General features: G+C 38.6%; 1 protein-coding gene across 3 annotated transcripts; it reads right to left on the bottom strand.

The window, feature by feature from the left end:
* Positions 1 to 1738: 1738 nt before the first annotated feature.
* LOC118056877 (E3 ubiquitin-protein ligase UPL1) lies at positions 1739 to 16819 on the bottom strand. Of its 3 annotated transcripts, XM_035069290.2 has the most exons (17): positions 16430 to 16819; positions 15390 to 15485; positions 15091 to 15297; positions 8288 to 14894; positions 6975 to 8122; positions 6583 to 6900; positions 5942 to 6143; positions 5573 to 5856; positions 5103 to 5389; positions 3730 to 4864; positions 3489 to 3635; positions 3282 to 3362; positions 2908 to 3133; positions 2687 to 2826; positions 2376 to 2482; positions 2104 to 2268; positions 1739 to 1997 (listed from the first exon to the last, which is right to left on the bottom strand). In XM_035069290.2, the coding sequence occupies exons 1-16, from the start codon at positions 16463 to 16465 to the stop codon at positions 2166 to 2168; spliced, it is 11124 nt and encodes a 3707-aa protein (XP_034925181.1). In that variant the 5' UTR covers positions 16466 to 16819; the 3' UTR covers positions 1739 to 1997; positions 2104 to 2165. The 3 variants fall into 3 exon arrangements, with proteins under 3 accessions (XP_034925181.1, XP_034925179.1, XP_034925180.1); XM_035069288.2 differs by having other exon boundaries at positions 6975 to 14894; XM_035069289.2 differs by having other exon boundaries at positions 6975 to 14891.
* Between the last annotated feature and the right edge of the window lie 1024 nt (positions 16820 to 17843).

Genomic DNA, 17843 nt, shown 5'->3' with positions numbered 1-17843 from the left:
TTTTTAGCATTTTGAGATTGTGATATATTGAATCAATTAAAGTAAACCTAATAAACTTTGTAATCTAGATCATGGACTGGGTTTAATAACTTCATTTTTTTTAAAAATTATTTTTTATTTAATTATATAATAACAAAAATAGATGATCACAGTAAAGTAACCAAGCAAAATTAAAAAAAAAAAAAAAAATACCATGGGTTGTGCAAAAAATTTCTATTATATTCACGTATAAAGTAGAATTAAATAGAATTTAATAATAATAATAATAATAATAATATGTAAGATGTATTCTTAATTAATTTAAGAATTTCTTAAAAAAATAATATATTTTAAATTAGTTAATTTTTAAAAAAGTTAATTCAAGATCGTGAGTCTAGATGGCCCAGCATGCTTGGGCCATTTAAAAAACCCTGAGACCTGCCAACCTAAACCCGGTTCTAGATTTTTTGTTTTTACCCAGCTTTCTTTTAAAGAAGAAGATAGACTTGTCACTGCATACCCAATTTTCGGTCACATGAGAGGTGGCTGGAAAATCAAATTGGATATTTTTTTATCCAAAAATCTAATTTTTTTTTATTATTTATTTTAACCTTTAAACACCTAAAAATAAACTTTTATAACCTAAAAAAACTAACCCAACTCAATTTTTAATTTTGATTCTCTTATTTTTAATCTTTTTCAAACAATAAAATCATTTTTTTTTTTTTGTAAAATTGAGTACCATCAAGTATTAAAATATTTTTTTAAGACTCCCATAATAATATAAAAATTAAATAGAAATAAATTACCAACCAAGTATCTCATTCAATGTAATATTAAAAAATAAAATTTTAAAAACAATAATAATGAAAAAAAAAGAGTTGACACCACAATTTGTTTTTGAAAAGAAAAAGGACTATCATTTTTTCTTTTGAAAAGAGCTATCATTTTGGTTCTTTATTTTCAATTTTTTTTCAATTTTCTTCAACTAAAAAAATCAAGAATTTTATAACGAAATCAAACAACAACACGATATCAAAATGTTTTTTTTTTAAACTCTGATACTCATATAAAAAACAAATTAAAATAAATTATCAACCTCCAATCTCAATCAACACACTAAAAAAAAAGAAAAAAAAATAATGACCATAGATAAAAAGAAAAAAAAAGATCAAAAGAAAAACACTGAATAATTACAACTTTACCCAGTCAAATTTATGTTTTTTTCAATGGAAAGTTGAGTTTCTATATAATAAAATAATTTTTTTTTTGTTGGATGGATTCCAATATATTAGTTTTTAACACAAGTAACATGTATTTTTTATGTGTACAACACATCAACACAAAAGGCAAATATTAACATTTACAAATTTAGATATTATTTTGTTTTAAGATTAAAATGATAAATTAAATTCTTCATGAATCTGTAAAGATGAACCAAACACTAGAAAGGTATATTATCAGCATTCCAATTCTAGAAAACATCGAAGGCCCCCTAAATGACTGGTTTTAGGCGGTTGTAGTTCTTGCCTTCGACGATGCTCGACTACCAACTGACCGTGTTTTGCAACTAGTCGAATCTTTCTATTCTTAGCAAAAGAAGCTGGTAAGATCTTAGACTTCCATAACAAATTGACAGCAAATAAGCTACTAACATGGGGTCATTAAATAGAAAAGAAATAAAAATAAATTCATACTTGCACTTGCCCGCATGAACAAAAATGCAATCAAGAGAGACATGCAACTTCTAGATAGGAAATCGATAAAAGGTAATTTTCCATCAAGATTATAATAGATATCGGGGAATATTAGCAAGTATCAACTAACGAAACTCTATATAAACAATGGAACGAGAGATTCATCCATCAATATTTTGTATGCGAGAATATGGCAAGTTACCCAAAAAATTATCTATTTCCCAGCTGAACTTCACTTGCTGTGCTAATGCAATTTTGATGCGCGACTCCTGGCTTTATATTATTCTAATCCTTATCCACTTTTAGTCAATCCTCCTCTGTCTGCATGCAAATTAAATCAGGAACAAATCGTCAGTGATAATAAGATACTAAAATACATGAGCAGATGTAAAAAAAAAAAAACTTGGGAAAAAGAGAGGTGACTGACATGTACATCATCTCTGAAGACAAATTGTTGACAATCCCAGGCCGCCAATGTGTTCAACTAGTTTAGCCAAAGCCAAAGCCTTCACTGGCTTCATGAATGGCAAGCAGCAAGCGTTCTTGAAGCTGTTCCCTGGAGGTGTACTCAGGAAGGTCTAGCTGATTGAAGCTGGAAACAAAAAAGAGCATACAGAAACAGAAATTCCAATATCAGGAGCAAGTTTTGGGCTTTAAAGTAACCATAACACCATCAGGTATCATGTATTCTAAACTAACCATGTGTGAGCTGAAGGCAAACGCTCGGGAGCACCATATGCTTTGTGAATCTGAAACTTCTGAGGCCCAGAGATACCCTGCAAAGCCTTGAAACCCTCCAATGGAACCTGAAAACCCACAAGTTAGTTTTTACTAAATTCCAAATAAGTTTTACATGGTTAAACTGCTAAAACACTGTAACCATGCCTAAGCCTAGAGACCACCTCAACAATATCATGCAAAATATACAATGAAGTAACCAATTTTGTATCAGTTAGAATACATATGAAATATATTCATAGAATAGCCAAGTATACAGTACAGCCAATCACCTTTGATGTTCCAGTTACAAACTGCAGCAGTCTGGCCATGTCTTCCTTGTTAAATCCTTTGACAACCTCCCAAAACCATTGAATAACGCTAGATGCTGAGGTATAGCCAGTATACTCAGTGTTGGCCTTCAAATCATCCACTGCAACATCCATGCCATTGTTCAGGTATTGCAAACAAAAACAAACCACAAATCGAACGAGATAAAAGAAAGCCAACTCACAATCAATTTCAGGAAGTCCACTGATTAGTAGCTCAAGCTCTTTATCATTAAAAATGGAAATAAGTTCCCTTGGGACCAATTCATTGAAACCGTCGAGGAATGAAGTGATTTGAGGACGAATAGCATTTGTCAGGATATGATCAGCAACAAGGTCTACATACTCGTGCTTTGTTTCTTCAGTAACCCTTATGTTTCTTCCTCCAGGTTTAAGCTCGTAATCAGTGACCTTTTCAACCACAACAGCACTAATAAATGCAAGCTTGGGAGCCAGATAAAACTCGGAAAACAATGTTCATGCTCCGGAAGAGGAAAAACCCCGTCCAGAATAACAAGACTACTAACAATAATACATGGTATCAAAATGCTGGGAGTACCTGAGTTTTCTCATAAAGGATGTGCTTCTCCTCATCAGCATCCATACTAAATGTCAAGTCAGGTACATAACTCACATCATTCTGAAACAGACGAGATACAGAAGTTATACTGTCATTCTCTGGAGGAACAACTTGCTACATAGCAACATGTGGGTAAAAGCATAAATGAATTCAGAAGAGGGGGCGTGACTGATTAAATTCACTAACCTCCAGCATCCACTTCAAATTCTTGTAATAATCAGGATCAACAGCCTCTATGTCATGGTAAGTCACCTTTACACCAAGAATGTGCTTGTAGAAAGACCGAGTAAAGTAAACATCCAAAAGCTGCCCGTCAAACAATGCCTTGGCAACCTACACAAGCTCACAAGCAATAAATTCAGAAAACAGCCTATTTCAACAACAGTTGTAAAATCTAGTTCAGAAAAACCAAGTTCTGGAGCATTACCACACGACCCACAAACTTGAAGTAAGATAAATGTTCTGTCTGGTAGACAGAATTAGGGTTTGGCTGAAAAGTCACATTATTCCCCACAGTTGTGAAAAGCAATGCTCCCTTGTCAAATACAACTCTCGACAGCAGTTGATACCATTCTCTTGTCAAACCCCCAGCATCAATACCCTCTTCACCTTGGAACTGCACATTCAATCTTCCCCTAAGATCCTGAGTAGGTCGCATCCTCAATTGATTGTATGAATCCTCCAAAACATATGCCCGCCGAACACTTATCCGCAGAGGGCCAGAGAGGTGTTGCTCATGCTGTTGCCTTATTCTGGAGCGGAAATATGCTCTCTTGTTATCAAAATCAATAAGTCTGGGAGCCTTTAGCATCATAGAAAGTGATTTCTCCAACAAGCCAGGATTCTGTCTAATAAAAGTATTCAAAAGCCGGCGGTGCTTTTCTGCAAATCTGGAAAATGTGACAGCACCATCAAGTTTTCTCTGAGAATCCCCCATGTATGCTGTGGTTGAGGAAGAACTCCCAGAAGACTCTTTGACTTCTCTCGCAGTTATGCTCATGTGATCTTGTTGCACAATGGATTGGTTTGCCTGTAGCTTTTCACACAAAACAAAGAAAGCTTCAATGAAGGGCAAGAGTCTCTGGGTTCCCGGAGGAAGAGGGGATGAAGAAGAGCTCCCCTGTACATGCTCCCCTACAGTAATATTTGACATAGTCCGACCAAAAGTGCTCTGAATGAGCTGCATCTCTGTCACACTAATACATTCGCTCAATTCCTGCCACAATGGCTCAAGTGCAATACTTAAGTTCCACATGGTAGCTTGCTCCTCCTGTTCCCCATTGTGCTCCAGGTTCATATTCTCATCAACAGTTGGTGAGGTGGGTGAGGTGAGTGAGCTGAGTGCCTGTAGCACACGTAGGATTGCTGCCCCAGCCATGGAGCCAGCACTTAGACCCAGCATGTGTGTGTTCCTCAAGGTAACAAGCTCACTGACAGCTGAACTGCTCAACCCATGAGCTAATTCTGAAAGCTCCGAAGTAAAGAATTTACGATGGGTTGCAACAACTGAGGCCAACTTCTTAAGCACTTCTCCAGCTAGCATGTACACTTTATCTGACAGCCTGAAATTTATCAATGGAAAATATTAGTGATTCATTGTCCAATTCACAGCAGCTGGGGAAACAAAAATATAGGAAAATGGAGACGACTAAAAAGGAAATAGAAAATAGATTTTTTTGGTAGAAGATAATATATAAATGAATGGCAGATAGCCAATGATGGATTGACCAAAATATAGTGTGAAAGTTGACTGATAAGACAGAACTTTCAAAATGTACAAGAGTGAGAAACTGAAAGTACCCTTCACGACCAAGAAGGCTGCACAGATTGCGCAAATCAGCTTGTGGCAACTGCAAGAAAATACTAGATGCATCAATGCTCCTCTTTTCATCAGAAACGGATAACCCAGCACTGGCAGCTTTGTCTTCTTCGCTTGCCTCTGCAACCACAGGCGGAACACTTGGAACATCACTAGAAGCTTCACCAACAGTTTGTTTTTGGGAAGTCTCCCTCGCCTGTCCAGATTGAGCCTGGCTCTCTAATTTTGATGCTGCCATAAAAACTACTACTTGAAGCAATCCCATGACCTGCACCATAGGGAATTTGTCTCATGCATACATTCAAGAGCACTTTAGAAGAAAGGATCAGGGTTGTACTGCAAATATGGGGAAAACATGCTACAGAGAAATGAGCCAAACTTCTAAATACATTGAATTAAATCAAGAAAGGTAAAGAGATGTAAAACCACTTCAGAACCAGATTGCTCATACCTGCTCAAGATGAGCAGTGCTGCGTAGAAAAAGTGGTCGGTTCAAAAGCTTCAGGAACAGGATCAAAGGAATATCATCAGCGTCTCCCAGAGGTTTTAATGAATCACCTCGATCATCAATTTTCTCCTTTCCTTTATCCATCTTGGTTTCCAGATATTTTGGACTTAGAGGCTCCGAAACAATTGAGGGATCCAAGTAGAACAACATATTGGCAATAGAAGTATGATTTGTAGACAAATAGGTCAAGATTTCCAGAATTCGACGCAAAACCAAGGGAGGAAGACCTATTAAGCAAATAATCAAAATTAATAATTTATAACAAAAGCCAATAAGAAAATAATGATTACAACAAATAGAAAAAAGAAATACCATCCAACAACTGTGATCGACCATAAACAACATTTGACTGACAGCCATAAAGCCTCTGGGAGTTAATTGTTGCCAATCCACTGATTGACCCTTCAGCCTCAGGTTTAATCATATCGAGCAAAAGGCGAACCAAAGTTGCCCTTGTGGTACTATGTGCACAAAGGTTCAACAGAAGTCTTTGCAGAAGGCCTTTCCCAAGAGGCTAACATAATAGAAATAAATAAAATAAAAAATCAACAGGTTAGCAGAGCAAACTTTTAAAAAATATCTATATAAAAAAAAAAAAAAAATTGGCATTCTGCACTCTGAACAATAGACATTTTTATCAACAAATTCTATAAATTTTAAGAGAAACATGTCCTTAATGTTACTGGACCTTTTGTGTGAAACAACAAAGAAAGCCATTTTGAAAGCTGATTCATTCTTTTGAAAATTTATGGATGTAGAACCAGGCTATTAATCTTCTAGAAGTAATCAAAAAACTAAAATTTAGAATTAATTGAAACTACAAATCAAATAATTCTAAGCCATTTCGCCAAGTTAAAAGAACATCCACGCAATAAAAAGTTCAACTTTTCCCAAATACCAAGGATACAAGATTAGTTCCCAGTAAAACATGATATTTATAGACCATAAATTACCTGCGCCAACCTTAGGAGGCGGATCAAAGCTTTCAATGCATTTGCATCCAAAAGTGGCTTGCCTTCCATTTCCTTCACCTCCATGCTATCTGCAATAGTAGAAGCAGCCCTCCTTCCAATTGTAACTCCAACACCCCTATCCATCACTGTCTGCCTATCAAACCCCAAACCATTTCTACGACTACTTAGCCTGTGGCTGCTACCAAACAGGCTGCGAGCCTGATAGTGACTCATTGCTCGGTCCCTTAGCATTTGGGCTTCGGCAAGTAATGGAGAAGGTAATGCTGATAATACTGCTTCTGAAGATGTCAAAAGCACCTGGAACAAAAGCAATCACAAAATGGTTATCATAACTCAAGAAATAATTGAAGGCTAAATTAAAAAGCACAAACCTCTTCACGCAAATCAGCAGGAAAAGTCGCAATTATTGAAGCATTATCCATGTCAACAGGCTGTCCTTCAGCCTGCTGTGCAATCCGCTGTGCCCTTTGTTGTGCCAAAACCTCTGCTTGGATGTCTGGAGGAAGGGCAGCCAGAAATTCAGGATCAATATCATCAACAGAAGGTGGAGCATAAGTTGGAGGTTGAACAGACTGAGCCTGCTGGGAAGCTAGAACTTCTGCTCGTAAATCTTCGGGTAAGGCCTCCAGGAAGGTTGGATCAATTGCGTTTGTAGCAGGAGCCCCATTATCTAAACCAGTCTGGTCAGCCTGGGCAGCATCCCGAGCAACCAATGTCTCTTGCCTGGATGAGGGCTCGTCGGCACCTCGTTCAGAAGCAAGCATGGATTGCTCGAGCTGATTTCCATCAGCATCAGCATCAGCACCATTCATTTCAACATCAGCATTCACATGATCCACATTAGGCATCGCTGAAACAGAATCAACCAACAGAGGATTATCGGACAGACCACCAATTGCAGATCCCACAGCCTGAATAGGCACTTCATTGAGACTTGCAGGTACTTCAGGGACCCCTTCATAATGCAAAGCAGCATGTTGTTCTGCAGATGAGTTGGCAAGCTCCGGCATTGTCTCAACTTGATCACATGCAGTGCCATCACCATCTCCAATTTCCATGTTATCAAGACCATTTGGTGTACTGTTCAGAGAAATTGGTTGAACTAACATAGGTTCATCCACCTGTGGACCTTCACCTGCATCATTGAGTGAAGGCCGAGGATCAACCTGTTCGTTGCAAGGAACAGTTTCAACTGTTGGATTAGGCTGATAGCGGGTATCTTCATTGCCAATTTCTTGATGAACTTCAAGTTGCTGGTTGCTGGTGTTATCGCCATCCACCACAACTTGACCATCATTGGATAGAGGATCAGATGGTTGATTCTCCTGCACTCCTGAATTCTGGAACTGCCTCTCAGTGGGAACATTGGTTGCAGGTACACTGCACAGCTGTGACAGGAACTGTTCCTCTATTGCTTGTGCGATTGCAGCTGCTTGGGCACCTGCTTGCGGCTGACCATCATCTGTCCACCTGCCATCACCAGGCCCTCTTCGTCCCTGTGTATGCAACGAGTCCATACCTACAGAATAATCAGACAAAGGTGGGGGTGCTGCACTACCCGAACGATCAACAAATATACTACTAGGTACATGTTCATATGGAAGAACAGGAGCATCAATGTAAAAATGAGCTACATCAAAGCTCCCAGATGACAAAGCTTCTAAATCCCTGGATGAATGCCCACCTGATGACCACATAGAAACCAGATCCCCTGACTGGGATGGCCTTAACAGAAGAGGATGTTGAAATCCATTTACTTCTGTGACAGAACGCTCAAAGGAAGACCTGCCACTCTGACGCCGACGGTCAAAACCCAAAGGCCTGCGAAGACCAAAAAGATCATCCACATTCACCCCTTCAAATGGCTCGGCAGCAACATCAATGAGACCACCTGAAGCTCCAGGCTGACCAAGTACCTGCAAATGATCTAACCCATCAAGGGCCTCCCTCCACCTTACCTCTATAACACGATTCTCATGAAAATCATCATCTTCTTCGTCAATCATCTCATCATTATAGTCATCTCCCAAGCCAGTATCATCATGATCTTCCACATCAGTGTCAGCAAGAGACATCATGCCAGCACCATCTTCAGCAATATCCTCATCCTCATCCTCTCCCTCATCCTCGTCCTCGTCCTCGTCCTCGTCACCATCATCTCCCATGTCATCATCCTCATCACCCATATCATCATCAGCCCTGTTCTCAACATGAAAAGTCATCTCAATTTGGCCAGTATTGTGTAGCACACCACCTTCGTCCATTTCTTCACGCATGAAATCCAGTCCAACCTCCATTGATGGGTTGGTTGCCATTGTGTCTTCCGATTCTAACCTCATGTCTTGCTCTGCTGACTCATTTTGATGTACAGCATGATTACCCTCAACATGAGTAGTTCCTTCTTGTTGCTGAATGTCAGTCTCCTCCTCATCTGGGACTTCCTGTGTGCCCCCCACATTCTGATTATGCTCTACGGTCTCTGCAGCTGACGCAGCTGTCTGTTCATCATGCCTGCCATTTGACCCTGTAGTTTTCTTCCTGTTCAGACCCTCAGATTTAAGAACTTGCTCACTAGCATTGGCAGCCCTTGACAGGCTTTCCAAAGCCTTCAGTAGAAGATTAACAATTTTAGGAGCATCAGGATGGTCCAAATCAATTGCTTGAAGAATGCTGGTGAGAGACTGCACCATTCCTCCATCTATCATGCTTTTTGCTATATCCGGTGAGCATCCAGAACCAGGTAAGTGGCTGGAGGATGCATTTTTAGACAAAATTGAATATACCAAATCAGAAAAAGCAAAAACTTTTTTATCAGGTAACAAAATGTTTTTATGTGAATTGCTCTCCAAGTTCGAGAATGAGGACATAGCTTTCACAAGTTCATTAATTACTCGCCTCCGCCCTTCACCAGATCGACCGCACAAAACCACCAGGAACCAAGAAGCTTTTTCAGACAATTTGTCTCTCCATTCATCAGGCCCTGCAGATTTATCTGTAGCTATTGGAAGCAGCTGGTGTAAGATGTGATGAATTATCCCACCAAGCCCTGAACTACCTGTTTGATTAGATCCCCGCAGATGACACAATTCCAAGTCTCGTCTGAGTATGACCCCAACTGCGTGCACATACATAAGAAGAATATCACTCAACAACTTGAGAACAAAATTCACCTTCGCCAGTCCAGCAGATATTTCAGATTCAGACTCTGTTTTCTTTGCCTCATCAACTTTGGATTTTCCCTTCAACTTGGTAGCAGGTTCATCCACATCCATAGAATTTAAGTCACCAACATAACCTTCCTGACTTTTTTGCAAAGGGTATTTCAGAACTATATCAAGAAGCTGATCAATTACTTGAGTAAGATTGGCTGGAATCTTTTTATGGCCTTTGGCACATTTACCAGAACCATCATGCATCTTACTCTCAGAAATCCGGACAGATTCTTCAGCACCTGAAGCTTTTGATTTGTCCTTTTCCTTCTCTTTTTCCTTCGATAACACCACAAAAGTCCTCCCTCCTGAAGATTCCAACTGACAAACTGCAGCAGCAGCTTTCATAAAAACCACAGGATCTCTGGAGATAACAGGTGCCATAGATGTCAAAAATGTCCTTGGGGAAAAACGCCCAGCATGGCGATTTCCACTCAAAGTTTGCCGTATCTCCAATTCCATAGCAGTTTGCAGGGTTTGAGGATCTTCAAGGAGGTGTCGAACGATAGCAGATGCAACAGTTTGGTATCCAGGGAAGAAGCAACTTCTTGGAAGATTAAAGAGAGCAACTAACCCTCCATTTTCAAGAAATTGCAAGGCTAAAACATGAGTTTTTGTCAAGCGAGCACATAACTGCAGAATAGCCTGCATGATCACAGCAGGAACATGCTGTTTCATCAAGTCACAAACAACAAGTAATACTTTATGACTCTCTTCAATAGTCAGGTAACCAGTGGACTTCCCCAATATTTTCTCAAGTGCTGTGCCAGATTCTTTCTCGGGGAAGTCTGAAGTCACTTTTTCTTCTGCACCTGATGCTGGAACTGATGAGTCAGGTGGAGATACTGTCTGGGTTCCTCCCATGATTTCAGAGGAGATTCGGGGCCTGGATTGCAACATGTTATCCAAGATGAGCAGTAAAGCACTTACGCATTTTGGGACAAGAATCTCACTCCCTGATGCATTTCTAGCCTTGAAATTCATCAAGACATCTGTTGCAGCAGCAACAATACCATTTTGTGCAGCAATTTCTCGAACAGTTCCATCCTCAAAAAGGAGCAATGCTAAAATATGTGATATCATACACAATGCACTGGAATCCTTTGAAAAATCCAACGGGCAAAGCTTTAGTTGCTCAATGAGATAAGATGCCACCTTTAAGCGATCCTCTCCTTTGTTTCGATTGCAAAGGGTCACAAGCAAATCTGTCAACGAGAATGCCATCGTATCACTACTCTGGCACAGCTTCACAGATGCAGCAAGAATATCTTCAATGGGAGGCACCTTCATTTGTCCTTCTTCTGTCAAGGCATCTATAGACTTATCCACATTGCCAGCTTTCGATCCTTCTGATGAACTTCCTAGTGACAGCGCAAGTGCCCGAGCCAACTCATCATCATCCTGCACAGGATCCTCAGCATGACTAAACAGCCACTCCATAGCCATTTCAACACTATTGGTTTCCACCCGTCTCAATGCCTCTTCAGCTCTTGCTCTTGTAAAGCCCATCTCAACAATTGTTGCAATTGTATTTTCATCGGGTGGTGGGGGCATGAACCTTTGGTTTGTACTTCCTGCAATGCCACCGCGACTCCTTTTGACATCTCCAACACCAGAGTATATGTGTGTCACAAGTGATACAATAGAAGCAATGAAGCCAGCACTGCAACTTGGAAACATTGGGTGGTTCCAGACAAGTAATATGACATCCAGAACCTGAGACTGCAGCATGCGAACAAAGACTTCAGGGTCCTTAGGAACAGGAAATAGCCCAATTGACAAACCAACTGCAACAGGCTGAACAAGTAGCTGAGCTTGGGATGCAGAGGTTGAAGATAAAAGTAGAGAGGAGTTTACAAAATACTCGAGTGCACGGCAGTAGCTGTGTAAAGTGTCAAGTAGCCATGTACTGTGAGACAAATTATTTCCTTCACCTGCCTTCTCTTGGTCAACTGAGGGTGTAGGAAAAGGGTAAGGTAGTGTCCATAACAGTTGACTTGTAGCTTCAAATGTGGTGAGCAGCTCCCTAAAGGTTCCATGTACATAAAAATTATTGACCATTGCTGCATAACAAGTACGCCTCCTGCTGTCAAATGTGAGGGCTGCCATATCATCAACTACCTTTCCAAGATATCGGCACTTAACTGACAGTGAAGTATCAAGTCCAGTAGTAGAATACCCAGAGAAACTGAGAGCTTCAAGAAATATTTTAGCCAAGGTGGTTCCCAATGTCTTTGAAGCTGCACTCAACGATCCTACATCAGCCCTTCGACGGTTTGGTAATGTAAATCCCTTCACAAGGGCAGAGAAGAAAGTACGTAATATAGAAGCCAGCTTGTTAAGAATCTCATCAGGAGTTCTCCTTTTCAACTTTGGCAAAGATGTCTCTGGTTCATCTGATGGGATCTCTGAGTCAACACTTAAAGCATCCAAGTGCCGACCAGTCCTCCCACCGCGTATACGTGCCAAGCCATGTCGACTACGACGATGCAAGCCTTCACCTGAACGAATGACTGAGAGAAATTCACGTTCACCACCCCAAAGGGACTGAGAACCATTCCTAATAGAAACAGGGTTCATGTATCTCACTACTGGAACATTTGCATCATCGTCACTTTCTCTTCCAACAGCATTTGATGAAGACACATCTGCACTCTCATTCTCTTGTTCAGCATATCTCTTTTCGTCCACTTTGGAGTCATTATACAGAGAAACTTGCCAAACTATTTCCCGGTATGCATTCCCAAGATCCTTCAACACATCAGCATCTGCAGTGCCCAATTCAGAGACAACAGTACTATTCCCCTTCAACAGGAAATTGGAGAGAGAAAGGATACCCTCAAGGCTGGAAAGATATCTCAGAACCTTAGCTTGATGAGCAGATTCAACGACAGCAAGATGAGTCCCTCCAACTGAAACTAATAGTTCATTTGTTGATTTCAAATGTTCTCTCAAGAAGGCACATACTGACCTGGCCAAGGAAGCAGAATGCTGTGGTGAGAAGTTCTTAAATGCAACAGATATGATCTGACCAATTGGTGTTGAAAGAGGCATTAGTGGCAAAGTAAATAACTGCAGAACAGCATCAATTCCCTTCTTCTCAACAAAAATACGACATGTGTCAGAATTCTGAAGAATTGTTTCAAGAAGACGAGCAACATTGCTTAAACATTCAGGAAAGAGTGACTCAACATTTGCTACAGAGGCATCAGATGACTGCTCAGTGGTCTGCTCCAAGGTCTCCATCCTAAAAGATTCCCTATCATCTGACAGAACCGTGCTCCTTTCTTCAGCATCAGTTTCCATTGGAACAGGAGCAGAACAGGTTGGATCAGTGGGCGAGTAAGAAGCATCAACCCCAGACCCAATTTTTGAAATGGCATTTAGGATCTCAATCACCATATCCACTCCAGGTCCTCTTAATGAGGAAGCATGGCGCATGAGTTCATCCAGTCCACTAGACAGGGACCCTGGTGCCTCACCAAAAAGGGCACGCAAATACATTTTAGATGTAAATATTTTCACAAAGCACCTTAGAGCATTCCGATCTTTTACAGCCTGAAGACCATTATTATTCAGGCACAGGGCATCCAAACACTGAGGTATACACATTATGGCTTCTGAAGAGCATAGAACACCATCCATTATAGCATCCAAAAAAGCAGAAGGAAGACCGGCTGCATCTAAGATAGGAAAACAGGTAGGATCTTTGTGAATTAGATCACTCATGACAGTGGCTGCAAGTGAAAACACCCCTCCACCAAAATCTTTCGCTCTTCTAAAGATTATACATAGGCACTGGGGCAACAAACTCTCTTCAGATCCATAAATACGAGAAGTATTCCCGGAAGCATATGTTCCAAGGGATATAGCCCGTAACAAAGCTTTCATCAGGAAACGTCGATGATATGCAACTAATGCTTCAGAATACAGTGGGAGCATGCTATCTAACTCTGAGGAAGCACTTGCAACTACTCGCAAATTCCTCGCCCTCAAATCAGAATCTTCACCTTGTTGCTTTGAACAATTTTCAATATGAGACACTTCTACCTTCAGTCGAGAGATAGTATCATCCAAACCACCCAACTCTCTGAATAATGCTGCTGCAGGATTACTGTAATCCATGAATGCCTCTAGAATATGCACGGCTGTAGCTACCAAATGCAAATGCTGAGGGTCTGTATCCTTGAGGAGGGGTAGAAGAGTTGGAATAAACCCTGCCTCACGCATGGCTGAGCAACCTGATGATGATGACACCAGAACAGTGACAAGAGATAGTAGAGCCTCAGAAAAAACAACAGACCACTTAGATGTATCACTGATAACAGAATCAATGGTTTTCTGCATGAGGCTGGACAGGATACCACGGTGACCACCAGATGTGACAGCAGCCAAAACAGTTGATTGGCGAGACCGATCTTGAGAAAGGGCAACCAATGATAACAGACAACGAATTCGAATTTTCTCAGGGACTTCATCTTCATAGCTCAAAAGTGAAACTAATTCATTGATGAACTCAGGCTCAGAGTTAAAGAAAGAAACTAGATCATCAGCATCACTGCTTGCTTGAACAAGAACAATGAAAGCATACAAACGAATGCATGTGTACTGCTGTCGAGAAGCCAAGGAGCCAAAAGCCCTTGCAAACCGCAATCTCGTCAACAAAGAAAATCTTAGGCTGGGAGGTACTTTATACTCTACAACTAACTTATTCAGAAGCTCTAAATCCGTCTCTGGGCAAGCATTGACATTAGGTAGATGGATAATTTGTAAACCCTGAGTTGACTGTTCTGTGGCACTGACCTGACTTGACAACTCATCCAATGCATAGAACTCAAAATGGAGGGTGCAGCCTAGCTCAAAAGCAACAGGGTCACACCCATTTTGTGCAGTAGATGCAATCAATCCAAGACCCTCATCCTTTCCACCCCAGCCTTGTGCAAGAGAAAATAACTTCGTATTCAAAGACGTATCTCTAATGGAATATCTTCCGAGAGTCTTCTTCAAAAAAGCTGCCAGAGTCTGTAGGCAAGCCTCTAGTACATCCGCATCAGTGGAAGCAAGAAGGTTAGAAAGATGCTGCTGCGAGGAAATAGAGAACCAAAACTTTTAGAAATGTGATGGAGAAAAAAGACAAAAGTCAAAGAAGAGCGCCCATACTGAAGTTTATCACCACTAAAAACATATACAACAGACACTGCATAGAGACTAAAGCCTAGCTGATAAAAAAAAAGTAATGCCAATACACACAACTCATTTTGTATAGGAACAACAATACCTCATAAGAACTATAAAAGTGCTTATTTGTGCAGTTCTCTAAAATTATTCTGATAACACAGAGAATTTGAAGAACAGCTTCTCTTGGAAAGGGAGGATCAGATTCCAAAAAGTTGTCCTCAACCTGCAAGTCTCTTCTTGGCTTTATGTGCTTCTCAAAATATGAATCAAAATGATTAAAAAGATCAACCCAGTGATGAAAATCTCCCTGCATTATCATGAAATAGAGTAGATCAAACCACACATAAATCCACATAAAAGCAATCATTCTTCTTTGCAAGAAACAGGCTGTAAAGTTACCTTATCGAACTCCCAAACAAAACCTTTTAGGGGCTCTTCTATATTCTCGAGTGGAGTAGTAGTAACATTGTTGATGAAGGACTTAATTTTGGGAGGCTGATACAAATCAAAGGACACAAAGTTATATAACACCGCGAAAACAGTATGGGCAATCAAACTCAAACAAAATGTTAATGTACAGACACAAAGGAAGCTGGACTTGCAAACCAACAAATTTCCTTTTCCATACAAGAGAGATGAAATTCTCTAGAAAGAAACAATTCAAATTTAGCAACCCCATACAGTTAGTAAACAGATTTTAGTGATTGAGTTGACAATGTACCATAATGCTGGTACATATTGTGATATGACTCGACTGCTGAAGGGAACGCACTAACTTAAAAAATTTAACTGAAACGAGTACTCCAACTATCATATTCTAACACTATATCCACCTTCCTCAAATAGGTCTTCAACAAGTAATTCATCTTTCCAGACTAAAATGCTCGTAATTAACAGCAGTTTGCACAAAAATTTGAAGATAAAAAAAAATAAAGTGAGTGTTAAATTCAACTGCAAGGGACATACAAATGTCTATCATTTTAGTAGTTACCCCCATTTAACCCAAAAAAGCACTCGGGTAACCAACTTTTCCCAATTAAGTTTTCTTTAAAGTAATTGTAAGTTCATTCCTTTTAATACCGAATTTAAAACATAAAAAGAGGATGAAGAAAAACAAGGCAAATCGAGTTCCTCGCCTATATCCATCATTTAACAGCTGTTATAAAGAATTCGAAACCGGAACCTTTCAAATAATAATAACCAAAACGAACAAAGCCAACACACAGGCACATGCATAAAGTTATTGGTCTCAAATAAATTTAAATCATTACCCAAAAATCACAGCATAAAATTCTACTGCTTAGAAGCCAATTACTCTAAAGTCAAGTTCTGACCAATCAATAGCATAGAAACCATAACTATGGTCCATAACAAAATCAAATTAAAAAAAAAATAACATGAATCGATAAAATAAATAGTGAAACAAAACACTGACTGACCACTTCTGAAGACCTCCTCCTCTTAAGCTTCGTCATGATTCAGACAAGCATTTGCACGGAGCGACCGATCAAGAATTGATCAATTCTCTATAATCGAGGATCTATTGAGCAGCTTTCTCCAAAATTGAAGAATAAAAAAGCTAGGGCTGTCTTCTATTCACTCACTATTCAAAATGATCGGATCCCAAAATTACATATAGAGAGAGAGATTATTATTTGATTTTGGGAATGAAATTGAGTTTCCGATAGAAAACTAGGGTTTTAAGTGAGATCGCATGTGTATAGAATTTGCAAGTATTATTATCGGATAGAAGGATAGAGAGGGCTTGAGGTTTTCATATAGAGAAGAGGAGAGAGAAGTAGAGAAGGATACTAACTCGGAGAAGAAAGCTAAAAAGAAAAAGGGTGTTGCTTTCTATTTTCTTTTTCTTTTTCTTTTTTTAATCCATACATTAATTAACAGGTAACAATGAACTATATTAACAAAAAAGAAATTATGTATTTTTAGTGGGTACTACTTTGCGTGCAAGTAATTTTATCCTAGTAACTAGAAATTTACAGATATCTATAATTAGAAAAAAAAAATTAAAATGAAGATATTTTTATTATTTTTAATGAAATGAAGAATTTTATGTTCTTTTATATTTTTATATTTATTTTTTGAAAAGGTAAATCTTAGTGAGTAATTAATAGATACTATAAATTATACTAAACATATATATTTTTTTGTTTGCATGCTGTATAATTAAAAATATTTTAACAAAAAAAATTATAGATAAGATTTTAATATTATTATTAAACATGAAAGTAAAATGTTTTGAATTATTTTTTTTCCATTGAGATAAAAACTTTTTTTAATTAAAAAATACCTCTTGTTTATCTTAGCAAATATAATATTTTTAACTATAATCATTATTTCTCTTAAAACAAAAAAAATATGGTTATTAAAACAAGTTAACAAAAACAATATGATTGTTCATATTTTATGTGTGATTAAAAGTTAAAAAAATTATAAATATGATAAATATTTTATGTGTGATTGAAAGAATGAAAAAATCATGAATGTGGTAGAATAATGATTTATAAATCTATTTAAAAGTTTTAAGAATAAAAGATAATTGGAATCGATTTATTATTATTATTATTATATAAACAATAACTAGAAAAAAAATTATAATAGTATTTATTAAACCATGTCAAAAATGAATAGTGAGTGAATATAGTATATTTTTTTTGTTTTTTCTAAGGGAAAAAGAAAAAAAAAACATAGGAAAGTGTTAGGTTAAATACCTAGCCCACCAGTAGAATGCTAAGCGCATGCAGGCTTAGAGGCTATGCCCGTGCTCCTGCCCTTCTTTATTTTTTTAATTTTTTTGAAAAAAAAAAAAACAAATGACAATTTGTTTACTACAAT

The sequence above is a fragment of the Populus alba genome, chromosome 1 (assembly GCF_005239225.2).
Source record: "Populus alba chromosome 1, ASM523922v2, whole genome shotgun sequence".
NCBI classification, from domain to species: Eukaryota; Viridiplantae; Streptophyta; class Magnoliopsida; order Malpighiales; family Salicaceae; genus Populus; species Populus alba.
Note: the sequence above shows the minus strand (reverse complement) of the source record. Positions and strands in the feature narration are given on the sequence as shown.

What these genes read in the sequence shown, in the direction of transcription:
- LOC118056877 (XM_035069288.2), bottom strand. Translation starts at nt 16,465, where the DNA reads ATGACGAAGCTTAAGAGGAGGAGGTCTTCAGAAGTG. An exon ending in CTGCTGATTTGCGTGAAGAG is followed by an intron (nt 6,901 to 6,974) that starts GTTTGTGCTTTT and finishes CTTTTGTTCCAG; the next exon opens with GTGCTTTTGACATCTTCAGA. An exon ending in GCCTCCTAAGGTTGGCGCAG is followed by an intron (nt 6,144 to 6,582) that starts GTAATTTATGGT and finishes CTATTATGTTAG; the next exon opens with CCTCTTGGGAAAGGCCTTCT.